Source organism: Oryzias latipes, chromosome 20 (assembly GCF_002234675.1).
Source record: "Oryzias latipes chromosome 20, ASM223467v1".
Classification (NCBI taxonomy): domain Eukaryota; kingdom Metazoa; phylum Chordata; class Actinopteri; order Beloniformes; family Adrianichthyidae; genus Oryzias; species Oryzias latipes.
Window position 1 is genome coordinate 13506722 of NC_019878.2, and position 24853 is coordinate 13531574.

General features: G+C 38.0%; 1 protein-coding gene across 1 annotated transcript; it reads left to right on the forward strand.

Moving 5' to 3' along the window:
• Positions 1-9641: 9641 nt before the first annotated feature.
• dap (death associated protein) lies at positions 9642-23191 on the forward strand. Its single transcript, XM_004080981.4, has 4 exons — positions 9642-9843; positions 11849-11948; positions 17283-17325; positions 21616-23191. Exons 1-4 carry the CDS (start codon positions 9789-9791, stop codon positions 21733-21735), a joined length of 318 nt encoding a protein of 105 aa, XP_004081029.1. The 5' UTR covers positions 9642-9788; the 3' UTR covers positions 21736-23191.
• Positions 23192-24853: the final 1662 nt, after the last annotated feature.

The following is a 24853-nucleotide window of genomic DNA, read 5'->3' on the forward strand; positions in this document are numbered from 1 at the left end:
TGACCGTCTCCACTACTGTTGTTTGTTACATTATACTCTTCACAAAGAGGTCCCGTCATTTGCAGAGTTTGCCACAGTTAAACCTTTAGTTGACACCTATGTTTTTCCACCAATTAAAACTGTTCATGCAGTGCAGTGAGTGCTCATTATTGGTTAAGCTGACATATTTGAATGTGTTGTAGATAAATCTCACCTCTTTCCATCAGAATTGTCCTTTGAAAAATTCAGGAAAAAAGAGGTGGGATTTAGATAATAATGTACAGTATTGTTTATTCATGATAGCCATAGAAGTGCATTCAAAAAAGAGAGGAGTTCATATTTTACTTTGAGAGTTAGATAGATAGATAGATAGATAGATAGATAGATAGATAGATAGATAGATAGATAGATAGATAGATAGATAGATAGATAGATAGATAGATAGATAGATAGATAGATAGATAGATAGATAGATAGATAGATAGATAGATAGATAGATAGAGACAGGTTTTATGATTATATAGTTACGTTTTCTCAGGAAATTCAGGTGAAAGTTTAGTCAGAACTAAATATCTGAATGTAAATAAAAAAGATTCACTTTAAAACTATTTTGTGATGATGCAGCTGTAATAAAAAGGATTATATTTTTTAGATGTCAAGTAGGGTATGGTAACTTTAGTGGTTTGATGCATACTGTACTTGCATGAAAAGGGGGCGTCAAGGGGTTAATATGTATTTAATGTTTTGTTTTCACATTTTAAAAAATACAAACAAAAACCTGTGATTTGACAATTAAAATCAGATTTGATCCAATACTTCTGGGGAGGTGACATTTGCAGCCTTTTTCCTCATGACAAGGATCCTCCAGATAAGCAAAGCTGACAATTTTAGTAATTGTAAAACAAATTACCGTAATCACTTGTATGCCACAGAAAAATCAGTGGACAGAGTGATGGTTCACATTAGGAACTTAATGCAGTTTAAATGGTGAAAACTAAGTTTCAACTGCTAACTGAATCAGTGTGCTTCTGCAAAGCTGCAGATTTATTGCATTTGCAATGAATGTGATCTAGTGGAATAAAAACAATCACAAGTAAGTTTGGTGCAGAATGTTTCTGCAGAATAATAATAGTAAACTTGTGCCCTCTGTACCACAATAACTAAGAAAAGAAATGGCAAAAAAAAAACACTAACATTCAATAAAATGGACTAACTTTTACAGAGCCAGACCTTTTATTATCTTGTCGAGCATCACTGTTAAAACATCAATATTACTATCTTTTTACAAAATACAAAGTTTAGAGGCTTGACTGAAAGCATTGTGGGAAATGGTTTGATGAAGCTTTGGCTATTTCCTTCTGCTGATAATGACCCCTTTCAGATGTCAAATGGTTAATGGATATGTACAGAGTTGAAGTGAAAGGATGCTTGGTATTTTACTTTGTGAAGTATCAAGCATCCAAATGACAAAAGAATAGCCAAATAAAATGGCTGTTAAAACATTTGATTTCTTTCCACTTCCACACTGTGGTGTATGGTGTTATATTCACTTTTTTGCTGTTGTAAAACTGTGTCCACACATCTAAATAATCTTAGGGTCAGAAAACAAAAACTGTGCTTCGAAAAAAATTGAAAATCCAGAATAATTTTCTGCTTCTGCGATACCAATTCAGTCTTTCAAAGATTTGTGGCTGTAAATGATATTTTTATCCCAGCACAATTATCTTTTGATATATGTTGTAAAAGCGTTCCCTGTGGTTTTGTTATTATGACGTTTTTAGCCAAAAGGAAAAACCTCTGTCGCTTTTTTTGGACATAGTCTCTGCAGAGGGGCAGTAGATTTTTAGAAAATAGCCTCTAAGTTGTGGTTGAAACTGTTTGTGTGGAGCAACCCTAGACCCCTTTCCCCTCCTCGTTGCTGAGAGCTTGACTAGGCAACATTTGTGCATGCATGTGTGTATATGCTGTTTTAAAGGCCTGAAAAAAATGTTTTTAATTATTTTCATACATGTGGAAATGTTTGTAATAGCTAATATTTTTCATCATCTAGCCCTTGTGCTATCTCAGATGACCCCACCCTTGCATTGACGTGTTCTCCTTACCATGACAAAGGTGGATAAAGGTGGAAAGATTTCATGTAATCCATGGACACCAATGAGGTTCACAAATCATTGAAGAAAAAGGTTCAGCGCACTGTCTAGTGGGTCTAGATGACCCAACTCCCTATGTTAAAGTGCCTAGGATAGCACAAGGGTTAAGGACAAATTGCTTTTGCAAATGCACAAATGTATTCCAAACTTGCAAACATTTTTAGAGATGCACACATTTTGCTTGCAGATTGAAAACTTATTTACATGTGTGGACATAATTTTGCAAATGCAAAATACTTCAAAAATGGGATGTGTCTCCACACTTTACTGTGGTAAAAGTAGTAGAAATCATTAGTTTTGTTCTGTGAGTTTGCTTCTTTGTTGCTTTTCAACTTTCAGTCTAATTGTCCATGCATCCATTTGGATTGAATCAAACTTGAAGCATATCAAATAAATGAGCTTGAACTGGAGGTAGAGTAATTTGTCGCAAGCCATTGGTATTCAGACCTTCCTTCGCCTCCCTCTTTCTCCGTCTTCGCCGTCTTTGATGCTTGTAAAATGTTGGATAGGGTAATAAGTCCATTGCGTTGATTATTGGCTTTTACAAAAGAGGCAAGGCTTCTCTGTCAGAGCGTAGTCTCACAGTGAAAGGCTTGTGTAACTTAATGTGCCGTGGAAATAGCTCTTCAATTTTCCTACGCACAGCCTTTCTGAAACAGCCCCTGTTCCACCCTGCAGATGCCTCCGGCCTTCACTGTTTCACTCCATCTCTGCTAGTGTTTGCTTTCAGAGCGCCCATGTCTACTCATTCGTGGCAAGTTTGAGGTGCACAAACCTGAGTCTACACATTCATGCGCACGCAAATGCATGTCAGCGGGGCAGGAAGGACGTTAGGTGGGTAGGGGGGTTAAACGCAAAGTGAAGTGAGACTTAAGGGGGGAAAAATGAGACACAACCTATGGGTAGCAGGTGTAGTGGCTTTGATTTATACTTTGAGGATTTACTCCAAAAAATCAATTTGTGTTTAAGGAGAGGTAAGGGTACACTGAGTCACTGGGAGCCACCATGGGACCCTGACAAATGAATGTTTTCATCTTAAGGATAAAGAGAAGAACCTCAAGGACATGGATGGATGTTAAACAGGAAGATGGACATCAAATACTTTCAAGTTATTCTGTATCAACATTCTGAGCCCTGGGCTGAAGTCTTTAAAACAATGTCTTACAAAATTTGGGAAGATCACATTTGCCTCTCAAAATTAGCCTATTAAATTATGTTTTTGACCAGAACAGAAGATGGAAATCATGTATGTGCACTGCAATCTGCATGTAATTATGTGGTGATTAAAATGCTCTTTGAATACATTATTAAGTCAATTATAACCAACAAGAGTGGGAAAAAAGGCTTGATACATGAAATACCTTTAAGATGTGTTGATGACATTTCTTTTTTCATAAAAATGTCACCAATACAGGAAAGCTCTAATACAGGGAGCTCTCTTCACGCTCCAGTGCCTCAGCATTTTATGGCATGATCATGACCATTGGTGTTAGTTGATATTCTCTTGTTGATGAAATATCAAAAACATGCATTGACGTCTCGATTTTGGGGGTTCAAAACTACTAAGAAACCCGATGTGTACAAACTCAGAAAAAGTAAGTCTGTCTCTTCCTTCAAATCCATCTTAGTTGAATAATCATGCATACCTTTCCCTTTTTATTTCTCCTGCTGCAATAAATTTTGATTCATCTACTGGCTTACCCGGCGAAAAAAAAAATGGCTGGAAACCTCTCCACGGCAAGATGATCAACACAATTTGACATGAGTTTTTATCATGGTTCATTTAAACCTGTGGGAAATGGATGGATGCTTCATTTTGATTCATGCCAAGAGTTTTTCTCAAGGCACTTTGGATGGACTGGGATGATTAATTCAGCTGAAGATGATCCTGATGGAAAGCTGGTGGGGTAAGTAATCCAAAATAAAGTGCAGAGCTAAAATAATTACTCTGCATGAAGGTGCAAATTTTCATGCATACTTGTATTAAAAAAATGCCCGTATCTGTATTTAATTGTGTATGAATTTGCTTCATGCAAGATTTTTTACTTTGCTTGTATATTTGGGGTAAATCAAATCTTGGTTGTTTTAAATTACAGCTTCAGGTGGCAAAAAGTAAACATTTCCGAGCTTCTGGTGTGTTTTAGAAAACCTTCACACCGGGCATGTGTCGCTTTCAAGAATGCGCTGAACGTGCTTTTACCATGAGGTATTCACACTGGACTGTCACTACCTGTTGAAGAGGATTGGTGTAAAATGTCGAAAAGGTGCAAATCTCCTGAATCTTGGTCCAAGTTTTTTTTTTTTTTTTTTCACAGCTCAATTCCAGTATATGAAAGACTTGATGTTGTATAATTCCGGCCGGCCAAAAACCACAGTTGTTAATAACTCCTTCATGATCCATTTTCAAATAGATTGCAAGCCAAAGGGGCTCCATCCAAATGTCATTGGTCAAAGTTCAACCAGTGGGTAACCTTTAATACACGTTCAATGGCTATGCTTTTTTGTATAAAAAAACAGCAGATGTGCATAGAAACAAGCGTAGCTACGCATGCAGACTTGCGTAGCTAAGGTGAATGTGAGGGTTTTGAACGCAGGAGCTTGAGAAATGCATTAACGTGCGTTTACATGGACTTTTCATTGGGAGTGGTTGCTAAGGCCGGTGTGAATGTAGCATTAAAATTATGTTTCAAATGCCAATAAAAGATCTTTGTAAAGTTCACCTGAAGTGATTAACCCAAGTATATGTAAACCAAAAAGTAAAAGCAGAAACAGTAATGACAGCAGCATCACAACAAAAGGGGGTTGCCATTGTTACCTTTCCATTTACTGACCGTTCAGCCGGGTTTCATATCTGCAATCGAAACTTGCGATTGGTCAGTAAATAAAATGTGTCCATAGATACTAAACAGCCAAAAAATACTGTTAGGTTCTGAAAAAAAAGGCATTCAATGGTTGCAACCCAGATTTTGGCCAAATTATAAGCATGTATTTTAATAAGCTTCTTATTCATTTGCTAGGTTTTTCCCATTATATTATTGTGGAATATGTGCAGTTAGGTGTTTTCTCCAAAGAGCTGCAGTTTCATCTCTGGCAGTATTGTGACAGCAGCTTTTAAGCAGCAGTTTTATATTTTGAGTGTGAGTTACTTTTATTTCTGAAACATGAGACATCCTTGAAAATAGAGATTAAAGATTCTGTTTTTTTTTTTGTTTTAAGCGCATGTTTTATTTAAGTGAAGTAGTGCTCTGTCTCAACTGCTTTTATAAATCACTGTGACCCTGGGTTTCTATTCTGATCAGAGCACATCACATGAATCTAATCTCATACTTTAACTTACTTCTGAGTTCATTCTAAAAAGTGATTTTTGCTTGCCACTCATCCACCGACTCCCAAACAGACACAGTGCACAACATAAGGTTTCCTGTCAGGTACAGAACTTGGTTCATGTATGGCAGTGCTTCTGCAGAGGACCCAGCTGGCTCCAACAGAGATACATCAGCGTGTGTGTGTGTGTATGCCTATGTGTGTGAGAGAAAAAAAACACAGAGAACACCAGTATGCATGTTTGAGGCTTGACTGTATGTGTGGAGAGAAAATATATGTGTAGACCTGTCAGTCTGAACAAATTCACTCACCTGTGACGTCCTCATTCTGTCTCTCTGTAAGCCGTCACTGAGAGTGCTCCTCTCAGAGGCCCAGGCAGCACCTACACAGTCATATCAGCCATGGGCAGGTGCTGAGATCACTGACTTCCAAAGAGGATTTCTCCTCTGGCTGTTTGAACGTGTGCCATCTATTTTCACGGCATGGTAATGAACGCTCTCCCTCACACTTGTCTTGTGTTGACTTGAGGGTGTGCATCAGAGGGGGGAGGGAGGGGGTCTCATGGAAGGACAGCTTCACAGTTGTGTGAGAAGAAAAAAATAGCTGGAATCTGAGTTCTGTAATTTATTGTGCGCTTTTCGTCAATGACTCTTGAGTTTTTCTTGGACATCATATAGGCAGGCCTTCATTGGATGATTGATCCTGCAGGACATAAACTCTCTTTTATAACGATGATTCAACAAAAATGCATTTTTCCATCTAGTGGCCACATAAGTAAACACACTCACAGTTATATTTACCTCATTTAGGGTAGGAAGTAGAAAAACAGATGCTCAAACAAGAAAAGACTGACTCCACTTTGATCTGAAGATAACTATTAACTTAGGGTAAAACAACTTTAACATAAATGGGCAGCCCAGCAAAAACAGTTCTATAAAATACTAAATTGTTGTCTAAAGTGGTTTTGTATCTGATAAACTCAATTTACTGCAAATAAGTGATAATCTTCAGTTAACTACCTCCATATCCCAATTTACCATGTATTTTTTATCATCAGATGTTTACTTCCTCAGTATCTAAGGTATTCTCCAAGATGGTAATGCCAGCATGAATCAGTCTGCAGTAAGAGAGTAGATTACAGAGAATGAAACATCGTTTTTTCCACATAAATATGTCATCAAAGAGTTCAGACCTTCACCCCGCTGAGCATCCTGATCCGCTAGACTTTAAGCAGCAGACCAACTGGTCCATCGTTAATATATGATCAGAGGGAAAAATAAATACTAAAAAGCTTATTGAAATGATTCAGCAGAGATTATCTGCTAGAATGAAAAAAGCAGAGCTGAAGGAATGATGTCTTATTTATATATATTTTTTGTGTTTACCAAACTTTAGTTTAGGTGTATATTTGTGACGTATGGAATGCCTTTATGTCCCAGTATTTAATAATAAAATTAGCCTTTTTAAGCACAATTCTAACATAATTAAGATATTTGCAAGAAGAAAAAAATACTAAACGATTTTTTTATGTTAACTATGTTTCAAATGTTTGTTTGATATTGAGTTTTTAGGTTAAGTGAATTCATAGTTTGTCAAATTTACCACTATGTTAAAAAGCCAAACTGGAGTTTTAAATAAAACACAGAGCAAAATCTACATCCACAGTATCAGTTTTAGAATTATTATCCAAAAAAAGAAGAAAATAAAGTAGAAGTTTATTTTGTGTAGTATACTTGAGTATAAGTATAGCTATATTTTAGACCTTACGTGTGTTAACTGAATACTTCTTCCGACTAAATTGGAAAATTTTAGGTTCACAATAGTAGAAAGTAGATAAAAGGTAAACTGCAAGTATACTCCCTCACTTTTACTTTAGTCTACTTGTTCTACACTTAAATAGAGTACTTTTTTGCTAAGAGAAGCAGCACTATGCTCCAACAATCCCACCAAAAAGAAGAAGGCAGAGAAAGAATGTCACAGTAGAATAGAAATATGTATTGGGTGTAAAATTAGTGCCCAATTCTTACACTCGCAAAGTCAATAAGGGAAAACATGGTTCTACTCACTTACTCACCAAAGCCTTGTACCTGTTGGAATGTTTGAAGCCCCTTTAGGTTGAAAAACAAAATGTTCTTCTATGTTTAATTTACCAGCTTACACATGTGCTTAAGCAGTCTGAATTATGCCACTTTAGACAATCTGTATTTCAAAAGAAAAAGGAATACAGTCAACTATTTTAATGATCAAAATGTCCTTTTACCAGCAAAAAAAAAACAAGCTGACCCAAGAGTGAGCCCTTGTCTGATTAACTGTCAGCACCTACCTCAAAGACCCACAATCGGTTAACAGATTCCTTCACTCTTGGGATAAATGTGGCACTGGGCAACACTGCCATGTCAAGGTCTGCAGCTAATTAGCAGTACACATGGCTACAAAAAAAAGGAGGGTGTAATGTGACAGCATTTGCAGCAACAGATTGTGTAATATCTTACTTTAGCCTTGTGTGTTTGTGTGTTTTCATAAATAACCTAAAATCCTTTTGCATGTGTGAAGGGTTTAAAAATCCCTTTTATGAGAAACTAATTTATTCTGTACATGTGGCAAAAAATAACAAGTAAATGAACATATCTCAGTTACAGTTTTTGTTTTGGTTGCAGTGTGGGCAGATTGCTACAACAGGGACGGTTTGTTTTGTCAGAGCTTTTAGCGGGACGATTTTATGAAGCAGCTCTGGTGCCATAATTAAGATTTTAACAATTATCAAGTCAGACGTTACCTAATGAGCCCAATTATGCTTTTTTTCCCTCCATTTTTGTCAAGAGTGTATTAAAAGTCCTGATACAGATCAGCTTTGCTGAAGGCTCCTCTGTGAGCACAGTCACATTAAAAAGATTTCTCTAAAAGCTCTGGCGCCTGCAATCTTTTTTTTCTTTTCTTTTACTGGTATATTAAAAACCCACTCTGATCATCTTTTAGTCTATTTTAAGAGCGTTCCCAGTGGTCTTTTTATTATCATTATGCCGTTTTTAGCCAAAAAAAAAAGAAGTAATTTCCTACAAGACATAGGACAGGGGTGTTCATATAATCTTTAAATTGAGGTTAAGGGTGTATTAAGACTGGAAAAGTCAGTTGGTCCGGACTCAGTCTGCTTTATTTTGTTCACTTAGTCAAACTTTATATTTTACTGATCAATTTTGAACGTCTGTATCTGTGCAACACTTTTTATTTGCTACTTTAGTACAGCGGAGGCATGGTGCAAGGCGGTTACTGAGGAGACTGTGAAGGTACATGGATAACTGTTTATGACATATAGATTTTGGGGAAAACACTGTGAGAAGCAATGTGTATCACGTTCAAAGTTGTTTTAATGAGCCTGAATTCATTCAACCACATTTCAATGAGTTGCTGTGCGTTGCTCCATGTTTGTCCGTGGCTCTTGGTTGTTTCCTTCATTGGCAGTTGTTAAGTCCAGTTGTTCTGCTCTGAGAACGGAGTCTGTTCAGACCGAGACAAACTCAGAACGAACCGGAGCTCAGTACGATTGGAATCGAACTGTGACCAGCTGGGTTCAAGAGTGGTTCCTGGTCCCAGACCAGGGTCCACTTTGGTTCACTTTAAGTGATATTCTTGTAAGGTTGGGACCATTGGCACAGAGCAACCCCAGCCCCTCTTCCCCTCCCTGTTTTTGAGTGCTCAGGGCAGGGATGTTGTTGTCAGTCCAGCATATATTCTGTCACAAATACATTCTTTTTCAAATGGCATATTTTTTCTGCTTCTGATTTACAATGATTTGACTAAAGAAATACTCAGAAATGCAATTTTGAACGTAATCTTCTTTATGTTCTCCATAATGAGCCATGTTTTTAACAGGAACATGTAAAAAACACCAAAAGGTGTATATGCAATTTTAATCAGAGTGGGTATTTAACTACTGTAGTTATTTTAGTTACAAGCATTACATTATTATTGTATCAAGGAAAACAATCACTAGATATACAATGATAACACATATTAGGGGTGGTATTTTAACAGTATTCGTTTTTTTACATCAAATAAATGTTTTAAATACACATTTTGAACTGAAAAGAAAAATAAATACGTACTTTTCTTTAAATTTCCCGTTAAAAAATACATTTCTGACATTTTCTGAAAGATACGTACGGCCAACGTCATCGCGCCCCTTACGGCTTCCCGTGACGTCACGACGCAACATTTCCAAACAATGCTCAGGAAAAAGCCACGTTGACTATCTAGTCTAGAGTGAAGAGTGGTCCTCGGTTTGAGGCAGATAGAATCAGAGATTTCTTGGTTTGAAGCCGCTTCAGGGCAGAGATCATGTCGTCCCCGCCGAAGGAGAAAGTGGAAACTAAAGGAGGACATCTCCCCGCAGGTAAGCCTCCTCAGCTGCTGCGGCTTTCAATCTTTGCACTGAACTGCAGGGCCTTTTGTGTTTCTCTGCTCCCTCACACACATTGAACACTCACATGAACGTGAATAATACGCATGCAATCATCTGACGAGCATGCGTCAGCGGTTCTAACAAATATCCGCCATCCAGGTAGCCTTTTTCCTGAGCTTGTCACGTTTTTTCTCTCAGTAGTTTCACGTCTCCCCGTCGTACTTCCTGATTCTCTTTCTCCGCGTTTTTGCAGACCGGTTCCATGGAGAGATTGGAGATAGGTGCGTTTCGATGTTTACTTTTTCTTTATTCGCATTGTTGTAACGAATAGCAGCAACAGCAGGGTGGCGATGACGTGGGCGATCCGTAAAAAAACAGTAAAAACGCAGACGTGGACAAGAAGAGGGAAGCATGGCAGCAGTGGGCCGCAGCTGAGAGATAAACGTGTCCCTCCCGCATAACCTGTGATCACGAGAGGCCAATTCACTCTGCTGTCCTGCAGAGAGCTTATAGTTGCTTCAACCTTTAATCTAATAGTCAGATATCGTTGCTGATACATAGTATAAATACAGATCTGATCTATTCTCACACAGATTTTTTTACTTCAACACTCACTTCAATGAAAATTGTGCTTTAACATGTTCTTTGTGGTATTTTTCTTATGATGTAGGACACATATAAAGGAAAATTAACTTTAAAATGCATGTCTGACTATTTCCTCATTCAGATCATTGTGAATCAGGATCAGACAGAAAAAAAGCCTTTGGAAGAAGTGACATAGGTGCTACAATCTGTGCGCCACAAGCTCCATTCTGATGCATCTGCTAGTCGACTGCTAGATCTGTGCACGTCTTTGTTTTCCTCATTCAAACTGCCACCTGGCTCAAAACTGCAAGGCTGGAGAGCTCCAATATTGCTCGCCATTTTTGTTGCACTAGTAATGTCAGCTTGGAGTTGTAACGGGTTGTAAGCTAGCAGGACAGAGTGTAAACAAAGGGATGATGGGAAGTGAGGCGTTCTCTGTCCCAACAGTTCCGCCCACAACTCGGAGACAAATATCTAATGAACTCGTGCTGCTCTGCAGAAACTATCCCCTACAAGACAACACTGTTTTTATTTATTTAGTTAGTGGCTAAAAGCAGCATAATCAGAACTAAAGGACAACTGGGAACGCTTTATCAAAACAGGATTAGAGTGGGACTTTAAAATAATAATCAGATGTACTTTGGTGATACAGTAAACAGTGGTTTTTATAATTGGCTGAATAAATCCCTTTTTTAGTTCTTGTAGGTTTTGGTCAATTTGATCTATGATTTCTGCTTCAGAACTTTTTTTTTTTTTTACTGATGACGTTTGTGTTTCCATGGTGACGTATTCATGCCACCATAAACATTAAAAACATAAATATATGAGAATTCAAAAAGGTATGACAATTGTTGTAAATACGACAATAGTCGTTGGAAAAAGTCAAAATTTGACAAGAATAAACTCGGAATTATAAAAAAAAAATAGTCAGTATGGACTTTTTACTAGTATAAAGACATTGAAAAGAAATTGATGGAAACAGGGCCTCTTCAGGAGAAAATTCTTGACCCACAAGGAGTGGATGTCCGGCGATCGTTCTGTTTACGACTTCGTCGGCAGTATAGTTGGAGATGGATATCTACGATAAACTAAGGTCTTATGGCATCCCCATAAATGCCTGCATTAATGAAGTCTGCACAAAATGTGGCTGCAGTTTTACACAACCAGCTTTATTTTCAAAAAGTATAGTTTCTTTCTTTGTAAAATTACGATTTGTTTTCCCTCATTTCACAACATAAGTCTTGTAAATGTTTGCCGTTTTTCTTGTATGACTTGATTCTCCTACATTGCTTTTATTTAGCTAAGTTGGCGCTAATATTTTATTTGAGGGTTTGTCTCACAGAATTAATAAAGTTCATCCTTATCCTGTACCCCACTGTTGAAATGAATGTGCATCCCTTTGTTGTTGCAGTTAAGGCAGGAGGTATGAGGATAGTGCAGAAACACCAGGCGCCTCCTCCCGTCGAACCTCCGCAGAAAGATGAGGATGAGGAGGAGTACGTCAGCACCAGGTAACCCTCCAACAATGTAATCCTGTCTGTGAATTTACGCCCAAATAAAAATGACCTTATTCCGCTTGCTTACAGAGGGGAGGTTGCCTAGATGTCTTTTATTTATTTATTTATTTTTTACTAATTGAAAGTTAGAGCTGGACGATATGAGGAAAACTGGCGATATTAGTGATCAATATTGCGATATAACTTGCGATACATGAACAGATAGCAAAAACAACTAAAAAAAAAATAATTTCCCTTTCACTGCAGGTTAATTTAAATAATAGTTAACATAACTTAAATTATGCTCCAAATGAAACTAGTCTACATGGGAGGCGAGCATCTTAACGTAAAAGGGCTTTTCCGATTGGTCAAATGCATAAATGGATTTATTTAATTCTTTAATACTTCAAGCTGCCATAAGATTGTTTTAAAGTTACCATTTATTGCGATTTTTGCCGTCTTTTGAGATATGCATATTACACAGGTTGATATCGCAATAACAATTAATTTGCTATTTATTATGCAGGCCTATTAGAAGTATAATATCTAAGTAAAATCTAATCTAAGCTCATGTGGAGGAGTATGTTTTCATTGCTGTGTCACGGATATTGTCTGGATGAGAACTTGACTGAGTCAAGTGTGATGTCACCCAGAGAGAAGGGCTTACTTCCTGGCTGCTCCCACATAATGAAGTCAATTCAGTCGCCATTTTTCTAAGACATAGATGCTGCCATGTTGGAGCCAGATGAGTAGTGAGTGGTATGGGTTTGTCTGAGTCAACATTTCTATGGCAACCACTCTCACCAATCATCTTGTTGGAAGTCCACACCCTACCGCTCGAAAGTAGGCTGGGGAGATTCGTCTTAAATCTTCATCGTATGCCAGAATGGTCATTCTGACAAATTACTGACTAAGTAATAGCTGTTTATTTCTCAGTAGAACAAGTCTATGGCATTTTGGCTTCCTGGAACCAGCAGGTACTTCCTGTTTGGAACCTTGTTTGGGGTCACTCAATCCAGTTCTCTCATACAGTCAAGGGTGATGGGCTCATTGTTCTTGTGATCAGTCATGGGTTCACTATGTGAGAGTTGCAGACATTTTTGTGCCTTGGCTTTTTTCTAAAAACAACAGAATCTGATTGAAAAAGTTAGTCTTAAACTTGGACTCTGCATAAAAAGTCAAAGGACTGCATGAAAACATTTAAAATATGTTATGAACGAAGAAAAGATGGGAAGACGGGGTTCAAGTTGCACAGATTTAAAAATTGGGTGGCAAAAAGAAAAAACTAAGACAAAAAAATTATTTTTTACATCATGTTTATTTATTTTGATGATTAAATTAGCCGCAGCTCTATGTTTTTATGATTATCTCTAGAAACCTCAATCTGACGGTTTACATTCTCTTCATTCTATCATTGTTCTGACACTAATATGTTCCACCTTATTGCTGGAATCCATGGTTGGTCACTCTTTTCTTTCAAAGGTGCCTTGTTGCGAGTTGCTTCTATTTTCAGTGTGTGTTTGTGTGTGTAGATGTGTGCCTCTGCTCCCTCCTGCCCACTCCATATTAATGACAACCTGTCAGCTATATGCATATTTGTAGAGGTGCTACATTTGTGTCACATATCAGTGTTTGCATGCAAATTAATGAGATATGAGAAATGGAGAGTGACATGTTCCACACCGCAGTGAACATGGCACAGAAAAATTACAGCCTGACAGGAAATCTTCTGCAACTGCACTGCAGTGAGCCAGCATTCCTGATCGGACATCAAATTAGTTTTTTCCCCATTCATCCTTATTGCTTTTATAGATGTCTTGCAGTCTAAAGTGGGGATAGAGCCAATACATGACATGGCAGCTTTTCTTTTTTCTTTTTGTTAAACTGTCCTTTGTGTGTGGATGATAGAGACATCTATATCAAGCATGATGTTGATTGGGTGAGAGCGCGAAGGTAGTTTGCTGAGCTAGCTTCCAACATTTGAATGTCCTGTGAGATAAAGTAGTGGATAGAAGAAGCTGCACATCTGGAAAACTAGTTCAAGACTGGACTCTACACAAGTTTATTTTTGCATTTAGTCTTTATTGTTTAATTATTTCCATCCAAGTATTAATTCAATCGTATTCATTTCCTATTACTTTATGCATATTGTTTTAATATTTCATTTTTTAATATTTACTTTGAAGTTTTTTGCCTTTCTGATCTGCCTTTGAATAACTGCTATATTTTAAAGTTAATTAAGGGTTAATATAAGTACTTACCTACAAAAAAACATCACAGAAGATTCATTGTTTTAAAGGGTTGAGAACCAGATATAAGTGATATTTGTGTCACTAAACACATGTATGGACTGGATACTATCTGAGAGTGATATTTTTAATACTTAAAAGAAATATGCTAGAACTTACAACTTGTTTAAAATACTGCGCCTTTACATTTAATCAATGTTGTCATAGATCATTGTTATTTGTTACATTTTCTCAGCTGTAAATGTAAATGTGCATCATTTTTCACCTATTTACGAAAACATAACTATAATTTATACCTCACCCAGTGTTAAAATTTCCGTTTTGCATTTTTTATTGCAAAATAATTTCTTTTAAAGCTAACAGTCCAAGAATAAACATCACTGCATGAGGGGGGGAAAAATATCACGCTTCATTTGGCTCTCTGTGCTTCTCCTGGCTTTTCTGCGAAACAACATATTTAGCTTCTCTGTTTTATTTTTATCAGAAACTAACTACATGGGAGTCAGCAGTCGGGGAGACTTGCTCACACACTCTGTCTGCTCCACTTCTGTCTCGCTGATGGACGTCTTGCAGGGGTTATTGAGTGGATGCTGCATTAAGCACAGGTGGCAAAGTGTTGCCGTCAGAAAGGGAATCTCCTGGCGTGGCCAATCTCGCTGAAATCAACAAATGCATTGAAGAGGGAGCGATAGGTGGGCAGGGGATTATGCTGAGTGGGAGACGGTAAGGATAGTGGAGGAAACTGCTGGTCTCGTGGGAATATGGTGATATGAAAACGCACTGAGCAAATAGAAATGCACCAGAGGCAGCTTTCAGCTGAATTTGTAGCTAAAATACCTCCAAATCTTTAGATGTTCCTTCTAACAGGTAAGAGAACAAGTTTGAGATGTGTAAAAGCCTGTTTATGTGGTTTGGAAGGGGAGCAGGTGGTGCTGTGTGAGCGCTGGACTAAATGGACGGAGCACGGGGCTGAAATGTGCAATGCCCCGACAGCTCATAGTGGAAAAAGTTGCAAAGGACGGAGAGGAATAGAGAGAGACGAAAGAGGGAAAGAAGACAGACAACGGGCATCTGTTTCCACGGCAACCACCACCTCGCCCACGGCAACAAACTTCCTGTGCTGCTGAAGCAGGGAGGGGTGGGTGGGGTTGCCAAATCGGCGGTGTCAAAGCTTGCGACGGGAACAAAAGCAAATGGACTCGTGCTCATTTCACAGCTTTATTAGTTTTGATTTGCTCCTCATGTCTTTTCTCGTCTCTATTCCTTTTTCTTCCCCCCCCCCTCCCTTCTTTCTTGTTACCCTGTCCCCTCCTGATGGCACAAAAGCGACTGTTGAAGGCTGTGCAGATCGCTGCTGCCCCCTACAGACTTCCTCCATCTTTGAAGGCTCCTCCCGGTTTCACAAAACCTCCTCTTCCTCAGTGTTCTTCCACTTGATGAGAGCTTTTGAAGGCTGAGTATTTCTGCTCGTACAGACTTTTCCGTTTTTTAATCAAGGAAGGCTCTCGTGTGTGGCTTTCCTGTGATGTATTCCTTCACTATTTACATTGTTTTTCAGTCTATCATGGGTCTTGAAGGACTCAACACCTCATAGCCCTTGCTGTCTCAGTTTCTGGCACTTGCATCCCTCCACGCAGCTTGACATGGCACAGAAAGGGAGCTGTTGGTTTTGCATGTCTGTACATCAGTATTCAGGAACATCACATCTCTTTGATGATGTTTTGCCCCCATTTTTAATTATTTCCCCCAAACATCTTAGTGCGTTATAAGTCATTCACTTTCCTTGCTGGGTATTTATTTGAATAAGAAAACTATTGAGGTGCAAACAAAAGCCTTTTTCCCATTAACAAAATTGGCAAAAAGAAGTGCTTTCAACTCCAGTGAGTCCAGACATGATCTGTGAAAACTCAAAAAGAAGTTTAGAGAATTGAAATATGTGCGCTGGCGGGTTTCCATGGATGTTTAATTCCTAAAGTAAGTGGCAAATGCTTAAAATGTATTCCAAGAAGGATTTGGTAAAATGCTGAACATTGTAGTTGTTGTTTTTGTGTGTGTGTTGAGTTTTTAACATGCTCTTGTGGTATTTTTCTCATGATGGAGGATATAGATAAAGAAAATTAAGCTTAAAATGGGATTTTTGAGTGTTTCTTTATGCAAATCCTTGTGAATCAGGAGCAGGTGCCGTAGAAAAAAATTCCGTAGAAGCTGTACGGCATGCCACAAGCTCCCTGCTCTGCTCCATTCTGATGCATCCACGTGTGGACAAATACGGCATAATCATAATTAAAGGACCTCTAGGAACACTTTCACAATAGTTTAAAAGGTGATGGGGGTGGGACTTTAAGGATTATGTCAGTATTTGAAACTCTTCTCTTCATATTTGTGCTGCTAAGGCGCTCAGGCCTTGACTTGAATGTGCTCTGCTGCTAAAATGTCTTTGAGTAGAGTCTTGAAGGTGGATAACGGTACTCATTTGCGGGGGTGATGCTGCTGTACAGTAAGACGGCCCTCGTTTTTCATGCCAAGGTCGATATTTACTTCAGGCTCGGCATTATTCCTCCTCATCCTTTCCTCCACCTCCTTCACTTTGTCCTGAATGTGAGTAAGTGCTCGCTTCCCTCTCTCCTTCACCCTCTTTCCTCTTTTCTAACGAGACTCTTATTATATATTTGGCTTTCTCGTTTCCCTGCCGTCCCCTCCTCCCTTGACAATCCTTTACTTGTAGTATCCCCCTCTCTTCTCTCTGAGCTCTTCTCGACCTCCACCTAAAACAGTCTCGTTCTTCATCATCATCCGTCTTCATAATACTCATTTTCTCTGATAGCTTTGGTTTAGTCCAGGCCGCCCTACAGTCCCCACCCAGACACAATGAGTGCCGAGGGTTTTTGCCAGAATGAATGGGAGCTATTTAAGCTGCTGGCAGCTCCATCCAGTGTGTGGGAGTTGGGGTGCTGCTTCGGCTACATAGGATGTCCATATTTTTACATAGTGTCACAAACTACTGTTTCTGCTGTTTCTACGTCGATAACCGTGTCCTTTTCTGCGGATTCTGATCGCATATGCCAACTCAACCAACCGAGATTTTCTGTTTCATTTTCAGCCCGCCGAAGGCCCCTGTGATTGTTTCTGGAGTGGTCACAAAGGTAAGAAAGCCACTCTCACGCAGACCACGAGGAGGGTTGAAATAGGCGTCATTAGGTAGTTTGGATTTGCGACTCCAGCTCTGCAGGGAACAGCGGCGACTCTGAGCTCATGAAGATGGAAGGAGAGTTGGTGGGATAATAAGGGCCATGGGGGGAAGTTGGTATATTACTAAACCATTTAACTGTTCGGTTGTATGAAATAAATAATTAAAAAGGAACTAGAGCCAGGTCAGTTCACTAAGTAACCACTAGAAGCTCATTATCCACTCCAATGTAAAATTGTCCAACTTAACAGACATAATTTCATTCAGTCTGGTTTCAAAAACCTTTCTGCTAAGATATTTTTATAATTGTTTCGTGGTAAATGCTTTTTTTTTTGCTTTATTGTTTTAACCTAATATATGTCTTCAATGTCAAGCACCTTGACAGCCTGTTATTGAAAGGTACTCTACAAACAAATTGATTAAGTTTGAACAAATAATTGTTAAAGCAGCCTTACTGAGCATGCTCCTAGATATGTCAAGTTTCTTTTTCCCTCTTATTTACTTTAATTTTTTGATCTAAAATACCTAGGCATGAATGCAAGTGTGTATGGTTGTGGCCCTGCGTCAGACTGGTGACCTGTCCAGTGTGTACCCTGCCTTCACCAACAAGTGGTCAGGATAGGCTCCGGCAGCCCCATGACCCCGAAAGGGACAAAAACGGGATTAGAGGATGAATGAATGGATCTCAAAGAAAAAAAAATCTTCAGTAAAATACAAGATCACAAAACGATTAGAACTTTTTGTTTTAATGGTTGAACCATTGATTGTGTATGAGAACTGGACTGAGTGAGTGTGATCACCCATAGAAAATGACTTGCTTACAGTTTCAGGGAAAAGTAGTCAATTCAGTCGCCATTTTCTTTGCTTTTCAAACGCCCACTCATTGGAGCCAGATGTCGGTAAGCAGTGATTGGTCCAAATCATGGCTGAGTCAACATTTCTATGGCAACCACACTCGCCAGTCAGGAGTGAGCTTGTTGGAAGCCCACACTTGGAGAATCTGTCAAACATTACAAACTTTCAACTTTTGAGGGTTTTTTTTCTCAATACAAATCTATGGGATTTTGACTTTTTGGAACCAGACGGTACTTCTTATTGAGAACGCGAGACCAGTCAGTCATGTGACCACACATGTCTTTTTTTCATTAGATATTATCAGTCTCCTAAGGTCAAATATGCTAAGTTAATGTAATATTTAGATCCAAAATTCATAAATGAATAATTTTGCAGCATTAGAACTGAGCAGATGTACAACTGAGCACAGCTGTACATCTATATACTTAAAAAAAAAGTAATACAAAAACATAATATATATACCTATAAAATCATCAGTTTATTTATCTCATGTGTGCATTTATCCTGCTGTTTCAAATAATAACCCAAAAACTGATTAATCTCCTTTTTGGTTATAACCTGGACTGCTTGATGCCTTTCTTCTTTATTTATTTTTTTTTGTGTATGTGTCAGACCTGGCAGATTTTTGGGGGAAGATTGTGGAGATGTGAGAAGGTGGCAGGGATCCCATCTTTTCCTGTGTCCCTCCTCTAGGCTTTCTCATTCGCCTTCTATCGCTGCCATCAAACCCACAGGCTAGCAACACAAAGCTTCAGAGAAGCCTTTTGATGCCAAGTGAAACACTTCAGAGTGTATTTGTGTGTGTATTTATGGTGGTTGGTGTAGATATTTTTGGGTCTTTTTTCTTTTTTTAATGACTTTAAAGCATCTCCTGATAGTGTGCGTTCTATTTTTCCTTCAGCACTCGAGTGTGATTTCGACATGTCTGTCTCGCGTCTTAAAAAAAAAAAGTGTGAAAATATTTTGGTGTGTTAATTTGTTGCGTTTCCTCTCACAACTCTGCCTGAGTTGGACAGAAATATTGTAGAGGGGAACTTTTAAATGGGACCAGGGCAGCTGTGGGTCACATCCATCCACATTCTTGGCCGTTCGTTATGGAAATGGCGTGCACACGCTGTAAACATAACACGCCCACCTCCACACAAATGCTGGAAAACTACAAGCAGCACAAACAGAGCAGGGATGGGTTAGGAGTAAAGTTCAGCAGGAGGCTTGTAGAGGATTCTGTGGGCTTTCAGAGGGGGGGTTAGGAGTGCTTTTATAACTTAATTTGGTCAAACGCCCCAACAAAATGTGAACTAAGTTAGCTTATTGCCTGTGTAAACCTTCATAGACACCAGGCTATTGATGCATGTTCAAGAATGCACGTTTAACCCATGGTGTTCACATTGTACAATGCCGTACAAGCAGGGAGGGGCTGCTGTTTACTAGCACATGTCCACCCCCTACAGTTAAAAGAAGCTTGGTGCCATAGTCAAATCGGTGCAAATCTCTGGATTTGGGCACAAAACGGAAACATTTCGGTTTATTTGTAACATCCTTGCAATAGTGGATATGGATAACAATCATGTCAGGAGAGTGGCCTTTTTTTATCTTTATTTGAAAAACAAACGCAGACGTCGTCAGGCTAATCGCCAAAGGTTCACAAGGTTGACCAAATCCATACAGCACTATCAAATCTGAATACCGAATTTATCTGGTTTCTCTGGCAATGCATGTTAAATGGCCAAACATTTTCTACGCAGAGTGTGAAAACGGTCGTAAAAAGGTGCGTCACGCATGAACTGGACAGTTTTGAACACAGAAGCCGAAAACGCGTGTTTACATAGACGTTTCATTTGAAGTGGCCGTTAAAAGCGTGTTGCCAAGGGCTTTGTGAACATAGCTCTAGTCGGATTGAAGGATAAATCAAATATAAATAGATCAGTGTTTTCCATACATCATTTCCCGTAAACTATATTGAAGCACAGTTTCTGAGGTTTAATCTGACACCCACCCACGACCCCCTGCAATGTTTCATATGGAATACTTTTGTTTTTCATAGAAAAAAGTATGTCAGGCATAAGTAGAATAAAAAGCTTTTCGAAAAATTGGGGAATAAAAAATGAATATTACATTTTCGAATCAAAAGCTCCTCATTCGCGCCATAAAAGATGACATTTTCAGATTTGATCTTTTCAGGAATGAGTTTGTTGTAAACTCACTACACTTTAAGGATTTTATAATTCTGTGTTATAACTATTGAAAGGAATTGGTTATAAAAGCTTCCATGACAACTACAAAAAGTGACAAATAGACGAATTATTCATAAAAATTAGAAAAACACTAAAGGGTCGCAAGAGTCTTCATCCAGTCTTTGTGAAAATATTTTAGGTCCTGCATTATTTTTCTAAGTAATATGGTTGTTGACCTTTTCCTTCAGATCTGTGAAACGCAGTACTTTCTGACGAATTTTAATATTAAATATCTCTGTACTCAAGTGTTTTATTTTATTATTTAATAATGTCTTAATTTGGGGAAAACTTAAACAGTCGTTTAATTTTTCTACTTTTTTCCACTGTGCTCTAATGGCGTCTAAATTTAAGTTCAAAAGGAATATGTAAAATTGGCAAAAGTGAGCAGATAAAGCAGAAGTAGGTGGTAACCTGCCGTGATTTATTTTTATTTATTGATTCATTTATTTCAAGCATTGTAGTAAAAGCAATTAAGAATTTACACATATTTATCAAACTCATTATAGAAATGTTGAAATGCATAGATTAAAAAGACAGAAAATAAAACAAAACAAAAAAGTCACTTAAATCGCTTTTTACTTAATTAAATACAGTGATCGTTAACTAAAGTTAAGTAGAGCTTGATGTATTGCTTGAAAAGGAGTGGGAAGAAGCAAACTCGTATAATCCCACCCCCCACTGAGTTAATTCATTTCATGGTTTTACAGTTTTTGTAATCCGGTTCTGATCCGATAGGTTCTTTTCAAGTAATAAAAAGATTGATTATCTTGATGGGATGTGATTGGAGGACTGATTGCAGTGCAGATACAGTAATCAGATTACATCATCTCTTTCTTTCTTTCTTTGTAGTCTTTTTTTACATTTTATTTTCGGTACCCAAGTTTGTTTTGTTTTTTTGTCCTTTTTAAACTTTTGAGTTGATGTTTCAATTAAATTTCTTTCCTTTTTAAATGTTTTATTTGGTTTTATTTTTGCCTTTAGCTGTATTTTTGAAGCTTTGTTTTCTTCTGAGAACTATAAATTAAAAGGCTGCTAATCAACGTATAATTTCATATTCATGAGGAAAATTTGATAATCTCGTAATATCTATAATTTTACAATTTGTCATCAGTGTGACGGGGTTGAGTGCATAATTATCGATTCTGTGGTCTGTTCAGGGCGATAAGGACTTCACACCGGCAGCTGCTCAGGTAGCGCACCAGAAGCCCCAGCCTAGTGTTCCTAAGCTGCCCCCTACTCAGCACATCAACCAACACATCCACCAACCGCGCAAGTGAGCCAGCCCGCCAGCAGGCAGGCTCCTCTGCTATCTCCTTCAACCAGCCTTTCCCAATGGAACACACAGGATGAAGATGCTTTCTCATCGGGCACAGATCTCTGCTAAATAATAACAGTAATTTTTGCTTGCTTGTTATGTTGAAAACTTTTTTTTTTGTTGTTGCCAGGAACCAATGAAAAATGTCAGTACGACTGTTGTAGAATATCTGCTGTTGCTGTTCTGCTGCTGTGATGCTGGAGTGCTAGTTCTACACCTTCATGGCCTCTTCTCTACAGGGATGGTTTGGCAGTTTGGTGGTCTTAAGTGGAGACGAACCTTATTAAACAGTTCTCCTTTTAGCACGTATCTGACGCTGCTGGGCGAGTGCTCACCATAGCCAACCGATCGCAATCACTCTTACAAACAGTTTAATCACTTTACAGAATTGAACTCCTTTCTTTGAAGGATTTCAGAGACCAAAAGAATGTGATTGAGAGCTAGCAGTCTTTAAAAGAAGAGTATGGATTTTGCTTCAGTTATATTACCAAGATAGAGGCATGTTAGGAATTGGAGGGACACGCCAAATACAGTAACTGACCTTAAAGCCATTATGACAAAGAAAAGCATTCCATTTTACTGTTTTTTTTACACAAAGCATTACCAGAAAATTCTTTTTTTTGTGGTAAATATTTTCATTACAGCCAAAAAAAACATCTATATCTAAGAATATAATTTTCTCAATAGAAATTCAGGTGATTCATGTAATGCCATACTTTTATTTTACCTTGACTGAACCAATAGATACACTTTCCTAGAAAAGTCCATCTGTTGTGGTGTTCAATGAGCTCAGCAGCGATGCTTCTTTGCAGTTTGTCTCATTTACCTCTCATAGATTTGAACCTGCTGAAGAGGCAACCACTGATGTGATGAAACTGGAGGCAACAACTTCCTAAACCTGTGTCTACATCAGCATTAGCCAGTACATCGGCAGGTTTTGCAGGGATGATATTATACTTTTTTGACTGAACATCACAGGAGTGCACTAGGAAATGAGCTAATCAGCTGGAATATGGAGGTAAAAATGTGAGCCTATTAAAAAAAAAAGAAGCATTTTTCATAATGAAGTGCTTGAAGAAGGTTAAACAATTTGTCTATGAAGAATATTCAGCTCAACTGATATAGGAGGACACTAAAATCCTGCTAAAGAAAACAACATATAAACATAAAAACACACTTTCTGTAGCCATCCTTCCCAAACAATCAGCTGTTGGCAACACTAATAGTTTTTTTGGAGCGTATTTTACCATGAAGGAATCATTTCTTATGTTCTTATGATTTTGTTGATTAGGGTTCGTTTTCTGTTGGTTTTCTTGAATCAATCTTTCAAAATGTAAAGAAAACATTCTGTTTATAAGTGGACTTGGGTGTGAGGTGTGGTTGTCAGTAAATAAAGATATAAATTATCTTGAAATTAACCAAGTGTTGTCTTTTGTTTAAATATTTTATCCCAATTTGGGGAAAATTACAAAAAAAAAACATCTTGGGGGAAGAAGTTTTTTTATTTCTTTTTTTAATTGAATGATGGATTGTGTCCAGTTGTTCACCTCAAGCATTTGGGCGTCCCATGCACCCCGACACTAATGGATTAGGGCTCAGCTGGCTGTCTGAAATAAAATGAGCCTCTCCCCGAGACCTGTCTGCCATTTTTTTCCCCTCAGACACACACACATTCTGTGTGCACCAGGTGTTTGGTGCATGTAATTCATTTTTTCACATGCATCTGCAACCAGGTGTTCTGTCAGCTTATGTTAGAGCAATAAAGCAGTCGCTGTGGATTTAGTGAATGCCGGCCTCGGACTGCAAGTTCAAACTTCCCATTGCAGCAAACATGACCTCATCAAGTCTGTCATCCTCTGCCGTGCTTTAGTATTCTGATTAGAAGAACACAGTTCAGTAACTTGGGAACCTAACAGGTGTTGGATTACATAACAGAATTATTATCACAATTCAAATATAGCAACAGAAAAAGCAGAATATCTGATCAAACTAATTGAAACGCTGCAGACCTCAGCTTTAGGCTTCAGAGTCTCAATTTGAAATACTAGTACTTAAAAAAGATATATAAATATGTTTAGTTAAAATTAACAAAATTTCACATTAAAAGAGAAATTCTGTGTGGAAAAAAAACCTTAAGCAAAAATAATTTGTGCTGTTAGAACAAACATACAAACAAATTCATTCATGTATAAATCTTCATTTTATATTAAATATGGAGTTTATTATTATGAATACTATTTTTAACTTGAAATTTTTGTAAGCCCATACATTTTTAACATGCAATTAATAAAGATTATTGTAATTTATTTTATATCACTTTTCCTGCTACATAAATGCTTTGCAAAATAAAATAAATAATAGGAAAAGAAATTGTAATTAAAAATAGCAATCATAATAGCACACATCCCAGCAAATCAATAAAATCAAACAAAAATAAAAATATGTGGACATGTAAGAACTACTTAAAAGCTATACTAAAAAGTACTCTTGATTTTTGTCCTATGCTACGCTCAAGAAACGCGTATTTTAACATGGCCAAAGGAATGCTTAGATTTCCTGATAAAAATCCTAAAATATAAAACACTTTTTACACCGACATGCAGATGTGTGTGTCAGTGATGTTGGAATGACATGCTGTCAAGTTTAAGTCACCCTGGACTAAAGAATGCCAGTTTGAACATTCTTGTCCTTGTCAAGCTGGAAGGTTAAATTGTATTTTAGTAGAGCAAATCACCTTGATACTAAAATTCTTAATTCTCCCTGAGTATACACCAGCAGCTGTTGACCATGTGCTCATTAGCAATGTTCAAACTTGCCCTGGCTGGTTTAGGCCGCATCTTTCTATGATGCAGTGACCTTTAAACAGCCTGCTGATTAGTTTAGTTTGTACAGCCAGCTGCCAACAGCCCTGAGAATCTTTCACAATTTTCTTATGTTGTGTAGTGATGGGGAGTGTGTAATGAGTGGGCTCACTGATAAGACATATCGGCTGTGTTAACATGACCAAGTCATGGTGACATTTGAACTCCATTTCTTTGTTTTCTGTTATTTTACTTTGGTTAAATCTTCTTTTATAAAGT

Excerpts from the sequence above, each read along its gene's own strand:
- dap (XM_004080981.4), top strand. The coding sequence starts at position 9,789 with ATGTCGTCCCCGCCGAAGGAGAAAGTGGAAACTAAAGGAGGACATCTC. Across the intron at positions 9,844-11,848 it reads AGGAGGACATCTCCCCGCAG|TTAAGGCAGGAGGTATGAGG; the intron begins GTAAGCCTCCTC and ends TTGTTGTTGCAG. Across the intron at positions 11,949-17,282 it reads GAGGAGTACGTCAGCACCAG|CCCGCCGAAGGCCCCTGTGA; the intron begins GTAACCCTCCAA and ends TTTCATTTTCAG.